Source organism: Grampus griseus (assembly GCF_964374135.1).
Source record: "Grampus griseus genome assembly, chromosome: 11".
In the NCBI taxonomy this organism is placed as follows: Eukaryota; Metazoa; Chordata; class Mammalia; order Artiodactyla; family Delphinidae; genus Grampus; species Grampus griseus.
The window spans coordinates 44,388,622-44,397,335 of NC_139005.1; the positions used below are offsets into that span (position 1 = coordinate 44,388,622).

At 55.0% G+C, this 8,714-nt stretch overlaps 2 protein-coding genes across 7 annotated transcripts; both read left to right on the plus strand.

Moving 5' to 3' along the window:
• The first annotated feature begins 2,407 nt into the window (after window positions 1–2,407).
• On the plus strand, window positions 2,408–5,186 carry MYL6B (myosin light chain 6B). 3 transcript variants are annotated; one of them, XM_082666309.1, is made up of 7 exons: window positions 2,409–2,643; window positions 3,358–3,385; window positions 3,598–3,741; window positions 3,971–4,144; window positions 4,674–4,751; window positions 4,906–4,943; window positions 5,081–5,186. In XM_082666309.1, the coding sequence occupies exons 1-6, from the start codon at window positions 2,455–2,457 to the stop codon at window positions 4,932–4,934; spliced, it is 642 nt and encodes a 213-aa protein (XP_082522435.1). In that variant the 5' UTR covers window positions 2,409–2,454; the 3' UTR covers window positions 4,935–4,943; window positions 5,081–5,186. The 3 variants fall into 3 exon arrangements, with proteins under 3 accessions (XP_082522436.1, XP_082522435.1, XP_082522437.1); XM_082666310.1 differs by lacking the exon at window positions 4,906–4,943 and having other exon boundaries at window positions 2,408–2,643; XM_082666311.1 differs by lacking the exons at window positions 3,971–4,144; window positions 4,906–4,943.
• Window positions 5,187–5,457: 271 nt separating this feature from the next.
• MYL6 (myosin light chain 6) lies at window positions 5,458–8,662 on the plus strand. 4 transcript variants are annotated; one of them, XM_082666314.1, is made up of 7 exons: window positions 5,458–5,562; window positions 5,833–5,860; window positions 6,715–6,858; window positions 7,064–7,237; window positions 7,335–7,412; window positions 7,723–7,767; window positions 8,471–8,662. In XM_082666314.1, exons 1-6 carry the CDS (start codon window positions 5,560–5,562, stop codon window positions 7,749–7,751), a joined length of 456 nt encoding a protein of 151 aa, XP_082522440.1. In that variant the 5' UTR covers window positions 5,458–5,559; the 3' UTR covers window positions 7,752–7,767; window positions 8,471–8,662. The 4 variants fall into 4 exon arrangements, with proteins under 4 accessions (XP_082522440.1, XP_082522439.1, XP_082522438.1 ...); XM_082666313.1 differs by lacking the exon at window positions 7,723–7,767 and having other exon boundaries at window positions 5,459–5,562; XM_082666312.1 differs by lacking the exons at window positions 5,458–5,562; window positions 7,723–7,767 and having other exon boundaries at window positions 5,788–5,860.
• Window positions 8,663–8,714: the final 52 nt, after the last annotated feature.

Here is an 8,714-nt window from a genome sequence, read left to right on the forward strand (position 1 = left end):
CATACATCACTTCTGCACTGCCCATAAAGTTAACTTATGCCTCACCTTTCTGACCTCCCGAGGGTTTTCTACTCTGACCCACTGCCTGCAGGCCCATGCAAGCCCCAATGTCCAGCAAGGTATGCCGCCAGGGCATTTACTGATTCAGCAAGTGAAGTTGGGCCTGCCTGGGCTGGTTCCCTCCCGACACAGATGAGACCTTTGATGAACATCTGGGGGATGTACAACAGAGGGAATATCACCAATATTTATAATAACTATAAATGGAGTATAACCTTTAAAAATTGTGAATCACTGTTGTACACCTGAAACTTCTGTAATATTGTACAACTATACCTCAATTAAAAAAAAAAACAGATCTAAAAAACAAACAATCTCCGGAAAAGAGATGTCCAATGCTGGGAAGAGATGTCTTAGTCACGGGCTGGAGAACCCAGTCCTCCACTCCAAGGAGACCTGTGAGGAACCGACAAGGTGGCTGGCGCATACGCGGCGCAGAATGGAGAAATCTCAACTTAGAGACTGGGGCAGGTGACCCGGCTCAATTCCAAAATTTAACACTTACTTCAACTACCAGTTCATATCAAAAACTGTTCCAAGTCACTGTTCCAAGTCACTGTTCCAAGTCACACGGCTACTCAACAGCTTCTGTTCTCTTTCTACCAAACCGCAAGAGGAAGCTAGAGACCGCACCACTCTGCCCCGGGCAGTAAACGCTTCCTACTATTTGACCTCCATCCGGCCGGCTGCCACTGCAGCCTTTCCCCACGTTCTGCGTTCTCACCAGTGGATTCAGGAAAATATCCCCGCCCACACTAAACGCGTAACGCAGGCCTGAGCAAGGGAGATATCCTGAGGGACCGCGCGCGGTTTTAGGGTCAGGGAAGAGGATTGTAAAGTGCTCACTGCCTTTCGGTTCCGGGACAAGAATCACTTCCCAACGACCGTGAGTCACCAACCGCCGCCGCGGGCCGGAAGTCACTGAGCCGGCGTCCGCCCTGCTATGTAGGGCGGCGTTTCCCGTGAGCCCGCGGGCGCGCGAGGACTACGACTCCCGGCATGCTCAGAGGCCACGGGAATTAACCCTTCAGGGCCCGCGGATGCCCTGCGCCCCGCCTCCGCCCCTTACCTGGACCCCGCAGGGTGAGTTTTGGGGCGCTGGGGAGGGACTCTTTCCTTTATTTAAGGCTTAGGGGTGTGTGTGATGTACTCCCGGCTGGAGGAATGATTCTGACTTTCCTAAAATGAGACAATTTGCAGTAATGACATTCAAATTCTTTATTTGCGAGTGGGAGACCCAGCATCAACTCTCTGAATCCCAGGGCCTAAGAGGTATCACTACTATCTTCCTCAGAATGCTATCTAAATCGTCTCCTTCTTTACCCCCAGAACAAAAGTAACCAGCAACCCATCCCCTCTTCCGTACTCCCCCCATCGACTTTCACCCTTCCCCAGCGCCCCCAGCAAGGTTTGTAACCTGGCTACTGAGTCAGGGTTTTATTATCCCTCCGGTTGGGTGTGAGTACTCATGGAGCCCAGGGGACCTCTCGCATCGTTTTGGATTAGAGATTTTAGAAATTAGGCCCTTTGCCTCTCAGAGCCTGCCCTTCCCCCCAGGTGCCACCACGGAGTCCCTGCAGGTTCAGCAGGCACCCTACCTTTGTCTGACTTGAATGACCATAAGCTTGTGGACAAGGTTCGTTCCTTGATCCTTGCCTTCATCCCCACCTCTAAAACAACACTGGACACAGGGTACAATGCGGGGGGTGGGGGTCACACTCTTCTGTTGCTATTCTTTCTCTATATTGTGCAAAGTTCCAGTTCTGGGCTGGGAGGGAGGGGGTTAGGGACTTGAGGTATTAAGGATTATTAGGCTGTGGGGCCAACTACCCTGCTCCTCATCCATGGTAAGAGGGAAATGGAAGGGCTGGTTGTTTCCTTCTCCTTTCACTACTCCCAGATTCCACTTGAACAATCCCAGTTCACAAGGCCCCCATCCCTGCCTCAGCCTTCAGGAGTCTAAAGCTGCTAGGAAAAAGGGCTATTCTGAGTCAGGCGGTTGGGGGCCTGAAATGCCTGGATGCCCTTCTTTGCCTCACCCCTATTTCAGTGTTTGTCACTGGCAAGCATCCTATCCTCACCCTGGAGGTTAACTCCCCCATTCGGGGCAGTCTCTGGCCTCCTCCTCCCCCCCCTCCCCCCCAAAGCGGCCATTGTTCTGGTCAGCATTTGGGGCGGGGTGGACAGAAGGGAGAAGACCTTGGGGCAGGAGTCCTGAACTGTAGGAGGCCAGGGGAGTGAGGGCAGGCCGTCATATCTCTCCTCTATCTCACCCTCCCCACAGCCAACTGGCTCCCTGCCCCTGCCCCCGCCCCTTGACATCCCAGACTCCCTGGCTATTTAAACAGAGATGGGTGCCCCCATCAGCACACTGTCCTTTGGCCACCGGACATCATGCCTCCCAAGAAGGATGTTCCCGTGAAGAAACCAGCAGGACCCTCTATCCCCAAGCCTGCTGCCAAGCCAGCAGCAGGGGCCCCTCCAGCCAAGACCAAGGCTGAGCCAGTGCCAGCACCAGTGCCAGCTGTCCTTCCAACCCCTGGGAAAACCCAGGAGCCCCCCATCGATCTCTCCAAAGTGGTGGTGAGTCCCTGGAAAATGAGAAAAGAGTTTGGAGGGGGTGGTACAAGGGTGGGATACAGCCTAGGGGACTAGGGGTATCTAGAAGGTAGGGAATCGGTAAGCACTGGATAACAGTGGCGCTTTCTCTTAGTACCCCATTTGGAAGCATCCAGGCTTATGACTCTGCTGTTGTCTTTGTTGTCACGTGTGTGTATGTACACACCCACACCCCCCCACCTTCTCACCGACCCTCCTGCTGGAGGCAGGGCCTGTAAGATGGGGAACATCTGGGTTCTGAGGACAGTTTCAAGGTGAAGGGAGGGAGCTGCTGCCTGTGCCTGGCTGACTATTCAACACTAAAGGCCACAGCTCTGAACCCCAGGAGGAAAGGCTGAAGAGGACAGACTTGTTAGACAATCACAGCTGGGGGCCAGGGGTAAATTTAGCTTTTGTTCAGCCCCCAGTTATGTGAGGGATGCAGGGCTCAGGGCAGTAGAGGGAGGGGAACAGGTGGCATGGGATTAACCCCGTTCCCTGGAAACCCTCCCCCCAATAATTCCTCCTCTTGGGATTCTCCCAAGGTCTGGAGCTGGGAATGGGACTGAGGTGGCTGGGCTCCCAGCCTGGTCCCTTTGGGCCCCTCCCCAGAAGTGGCTGCCAGTTGGTCGGGAGGAGTGTTGGAGAGGAATTGAATGAGCCCTGTCATCTCTCCTCACCTGCTCTTTTCTTCCACAGATCGAGTTTAACAAGGACCAGCTGGAGGGTGAGGCGAAGCCCCTGAGCCCACTGTCCATCCCAAGTCCCTCTTCAGATCCTCCTTCTATTCCCCTAACTCCATTCCTGACCTTGAAAACTCCCACACTAGTACTCTTTGTGTTCCCCGTTCTGCTCAGCTCAAGCACATAGTTTCTGAATCTCCTTTCTCCTGGTGGTGATGGGACCCCTTGTCAACACTGACCCCTCCTTATACTTCAGAGTTCAAGGAGGCCTTCGAGCTGTTTGACCGAGTAGGGGATGGAAAGATCCAGTACAGCCAGTGTGGGGATGTGATGAGGGCCCTGGGCCAGAACCCTACCAACGCCGAGGTGCTCAAGGTCCTGGGGAACCCCAAGAGTGATGGTGAGGGGACCTCTGGGACGATGCGGGTTTTCAGTTTGGTGGTGGAACCGAGGAATGTTGGTAAGGTGACAAAAAATGCTGAGGTGGGTCCCAGGACTTTAGAAACTGTCAGACGCAGGGGCAGAAAAGCATCGTGAATGTTGAAGGGATAAAACCCTTCATGGTGGGTATGGGAGCTGGGTCCTGGGTGACACTACAGTGACCTCTCCTTCACTTCTCTGATCTCCAGAGCTGAAGTCCCGGCGTGTGGACTTTGAGACTTTCCTGCCCATGCTCCAGGCAGTGGCCAAGAGCCGGGACCAAGGCACATACCAGGACTACCTGGAGGGGCTTCGGGTGTTTGACAAAGAGGCGAATGGCAAAGTCATGGGAGCAGAGCTCAGACATGTCCTCACCACCCTGGGTGAGGCAGGCACCAGAACTCCTGTGGGGCTGAGAGAAGGGGGTGAACTAAGGAGAAGCTTGGCTAAGTAGGCAGAGCCAGGGAGGGATTACTTTCCTGCAGATCATGGGCAGGAGACTGAGAAGGTCAGAGCCTTGGGGACAGTCTGAAGGTCTTACTCCTGTGGAGGCTAAAGTGTGTGGGCTGCAGATGCCTCCCAAAGGGCAGAGGAAAGGGGATGAGGTGGGAGATTTGAGTTTCGGTTTTGGAAGAGATGGTCGTACTCTATGATATGGTATGTCTCTTAATCCTCTGGAATTCAGTTTCCTTATCTGTCAAAACTTTCACCGGGTGTAACTGAGGTGAAACGGAAAGCAAGATTCAGGGACACGTTCAAGGCATGCTCATTACAGGGAGAGGATTCTCTTGGGGGACTGTTGCTGTGGGCAAGTCTCCAGGGTGGAAGAAGAGGAGGTACCACTCAGAAGAAAGAGGCCTAGGTTGATGAGGGAGGGAAGGCAGGGGCTAAAACGCCGTGTCTGGGGCTCAGGAGAGAAGATGACTGAAGAGGAGGTGGAGGCAGTTCTGGCAGGACATGAGGACAGCAACGGCTGCATCAACTATGAAGGTGAGGGGCCAGAGGAGCAGAAGGGACAGGGGAAGCGGGGAGGCAGGAAGTTCGAGGTATGTGGGTGAGGCATCCTGGGACCCATATTATCTAAAGTCAGGTGGATTATCATCAGGCCAGCTTCTGCAGCCCCTCTTGCCTCCTCTCTCTGCAGCCTTCCTGAAGCACATCCTAAGCGTCTGAGCTCCACAGGTAGGGCCCTCCCACTTCGCCTTGAGAGGCAAGCCTCCTTCCCTTCCCTCAGCCAGGGTGCAAAAGCAGGGAAGTACGTCTGCATGTCCTGCTGCGCGAGAGCGCCAGGATTTGGCAACTTTCATCTTTTTCCACAGGTGCAGTGGGGTCGGATACTTCCCCCCTCCCGCCCCCGCAGGCGAAAGCAAGTTCCTGCCACCAGGAGGCTATTGTTTCAAAATAAAGAGACGGTTCCTCCCTTGGTCTCCGACTCTTGCTTTCTTTATAGGTGGGGGAGGGAAGGAAGGAAAGGGAGGGCTCTCTTCTCCCCCCACCCCTCCCCAATCCGACAACCTCTGACTTTCTTGCTTCTCGGAGGAGCAGATTCCTCGCGCCCCACTCCACCCTCTTCTGCAGTTTCTGTGCCCCAGTTAGGGCTGCTCAGGAGAAATGGACAGCAGTGGGTCCCGCCCACCTCATTACTAATATAGCAGCGTCATCTGCATAAACCCGGGCCAGGATTCCTATTGGCTGGGTCGCCTGGGGGTGACGTAATTGGGACGTACTAAGACTAGGGTTGGGCCCGGAACCGGAGCCATTACTGCAGGAAAAGGTCCCGCAGAGCTGAGCAGTCAAGATGGTGGGGCCCAGCGCTGGGAAGATGAGCGGGATTTGGGGCGAGAGGCGGGAAGCCGGGGATAGGGGGCGGGGAGAAGGCAAAAGGTAGGGGGTAAAGGAACCTGAGGGCCTTAAAGGTTGGAGGTGGGGTTGGAGTGTCGGGGATCCTGTCCTGCTGGGAAGCGGGTCCCCAGCATGGAACGGGAGTTTGTGGTTCAGAGTTCTTGGGACGGGGATAGAAGCTTGGGGGATTGGAGTTAAGATGCTGACCGCTCCCCTCTTCTCTGAGCAGTGTGACTTCACCGAGGACCAGACCGCAGGTAGGTAATCTGACCCCTATTGAGGTCATGCTTCGGGAGAAGGACACTCCCTCTAGCACCCTCCAGCCACCTGTCTTCTCTTCAGCACCCCCAGGGGAGTACTTCGTGGATTCCCTTCTCCCTCCTTCTGGATCTTCCATTTTCTTTTCTCACTCTTTCTTCCTCCCTTCCCTTGTACTCTAGATCTGAGCCCCAAGCACTGGGTGAGTTTTAGGTGGTGTGGGCATGTGAAACAACTTGGTCACTAATGCCTGTTGTGTGTGGGGCTTGGGGACTGTGTATTAAGCTGCCTGTGCTCCCCTGTTCCTTAGTTAGCTACTTCTGCCTCTTTTCTCCTCCTGTGATAACTTTCCCCCTCCCCCAGCTTGGAATCGTGAAGGCTGTAGACAGCAGTGACCTGTTACTTTGTGAAAATGGAACAGGGGAGTTTGCTGAGGATACTTCTTTGTAGCTGTACTCTCTGAAAGGTCTCTGTACTGGAGGGGTGGGAAGTGGCAGGCTGGGATGACCCCAGTCCCAGGCTGCTGCTCCCACTTCCTTATAAGGACAGGGCCCAGACAGGGCGGTGGCAAATCCCTGCCCTGAGTAGTGAGGTGAGGAGGCTGGGCAGGCTGCTGCAGGCGGAGGGTATGTAAATGGCTGGTACCTCTGCCAAGGGGAGGAAGGCCGGGTATTTATGTGGGACACCTGAGTCGGAGGAAGGGACGCTGGATCACTTAGAGGGTTTGGGTGCACAGCGGTATAAATATCTGGTTTCCTCAGCATGATCAAAGTGGAATGGGCCGCAGGGGCTGTAAGGGAGGGTTTGGGTCAACCCCCACGTGCCCAGTGCTGATGTTTATCTGAATCCTCAGAGTTCAAGGAGGCCTTCCAGCTGTTTGACCGAACAGGGGATGGCAAGATCCTGTACAGCCAGTGTGGGGACGTGATGAGGGCCCTGGGCCAGAACCCCACCAACGCCGAGGTGCTCAAGGTCTTGGGGAACCCCAAGAGTGATGGTGAGGGTCCTTAAGAATAACTCTGCAGTGTGGTAGTGGGTCTGCAGTCCTTAGCTGATGGCTTCGCTTTGTCTTCTTAGGCCCTGAACTCAAGCAGCTCTTGTCTAGCAAATCCCAGATAAGATTTCTCCTGCCTTGAGTGGGAACCACATAATCCCCAGTCCTGAGGATGCATGTGACTTTGCTTCCACCTCCTTTATGGCAGAGATGAACGTGAAGGTGCTGGACTTTGAGCACTTCCTGCCCATGCTGCAGACTGTGGCCAAGAACAAGGACCAGGGCACCTACGAGGACTACGTTGAAGGCCTTCGGGTGTTTGACAAGGAAGGGAACGGCACGGTCATGGGTGCTGAGATCCGGCATGTTCTCGTCACACTGGGTAAGGCTCTGCCCTTCCTTCTTGAGCTGAGGTGCCACCTGATAGACCTCACGTGTCACCCAATTCCAGAACGCTCACTCTTTCTTCCCCTCTGCAGGTGAGAAGATGACAGAGGAAGAAGTAGAGATGCTGGTGGCGGGGCATGAGGACAGCAATGGTTGTATCAACTATGAAGGTGAGGGACTAACTGGGGTCTCACGGAGGAAGCAGCCATACAGGGCAGGTCAAGTGCAGCATTTGGGGCTTTCCCTGTCCCTGGATTCAGGCTCCAAAAAGTGCCAACAGGCAAGGGGCAGGGCCCAGCCCAGCCCAGCCCAGGAGTGGGAGGCCAGGGGGGTATGACAGGAAAGGAAGGGCTTATGTGGCATGAAGGGTGGGAAAGGGATGGGAAGTAAAATAAATGGATGTCTAATCCCTCGCCGCCTGACCCCTTCACCCCATGTCTGTGTCTTGTCTTCACCATTAATGTCTCTTCCTTCCTGCAGCGTTTGTGAGGCATATCCTGTCGGGGTGACGGGCCCATGGGGCGGGTACGGCTCCTCCCAGCCCCTCTTCTCTAGTTGACCTCCCCAGTGTTTTTCTTCCCAGCCTTTGCTCTCTAGCCCCTGCCCTTCCCCTACTACCATCTGACTTCCTCCTGGCATGTGTCTGCATGGAGCTGACTGGGGAGGGGAGGGGTTCCTCAAAGAGGAAGACAGCCTGGGGGTGTGGTACCTCCTTCTCTCCTAGAATGGGCTGAGGTTTTGCTTCTTAGGGCGCTGGTGTCTGGGAACTCACACCAGCCTATCCCAGTCTTGCTTCATGGTCATCCTTTAGCCCGGGAGCACGGGCAGCTGGCAGCGGGGGGTGAGTTGCCTGTCCCACTGTGCTACTGTAGCTGAAGTCTCTTTCCCGTCCTTCTGCTGGGCAGCTCGGAGGTACCCTAACCCAAAACTCTGTCTTCTCCTCCCGCCAATGGCTGACAGTAGCTGTAGGTGTAGTTGAGAACTCTTCTGCCTCTGCTGTGTTCCTGCTGCTCAGGGTGGGGTGGGGAAATAACAGCTGGTGGGAGGGGAACTGGGGGCTGAGAGGACTGGTCAGACTCAAGGTGGCCCCTCTGCAAACTGACCCCAAGGTTGGTTGCTGTGGGCACATTCCTTCTTAGGCTACCTTTGTGGTCTTGTGGTCTCCTGGCCCCTGGTGGACCCCTCCCCTTGGCCCTGCTCCCTGGATCACCCCCTCTCCTTTCCACAGAGCTCGTCCGCATGGTGCTGAATGGCTGAGGACGTTCCCAGTGTGCACGGAAACCACGCCTTCCCTGTGGGAGACTGTGTATGTAGCCCTGGAGGCCTCCTAGGTGCTCTTGTCACAGTAATTTTCCCAGATTGTCTCTCTTGGATGATGTTTGCCTTCAGCATTCACCAAATAAACTTGCTCTCTGCCCTACATGCGGTTCTGCTTTCCTTCCTGAGCAGGGTGAAGGGGAGGACAGTCTGGG

Coding starts and splice junctions, on each gene's coding strand:
- MYL6B (XM_082666310.1), top strand. CDS start 2,455: ATGCCTCCCAAGAAGGATGTTCCCGTGAAGAAACCAGCAGGACCCTCT. Junction 3,386..3,597: donor TAACAAGGACCAGCTGGAGG/GTGAGGCGAAGC, acceptor CTTATACTTCAG/AGTTCAAGGAGGCCTTCGAG. Junction 3,742..3,970: donor GGGGAACCCCAAGAGTGATG/GTGAGGGGACCT, acceptor TCTGATCTCCAG/AGCTGAAGTCCCGGCGTGTG.
- MYL6 (XM_082666312.1), top strand. CDS start 5,803: ATGCTGACCGCTCCCCTCTTCTCTGAGCAGTGTGACTTCACCGAGGAC. Junction 5,861..6,714: donor CACCGAGGACCAGACCGCAG/GTAGGTAATCTG, acceptor CTGAATCCTCAG/AGTTCAAGGAGGCCTTCCAG. Junction 7,238..7,334: donor GCATGTTCTCGTCACACTGG/GTAAGGCTCTGC, acceptor TCCCCTCTGCAG/GTGAGAAGATGACAGAGGAA.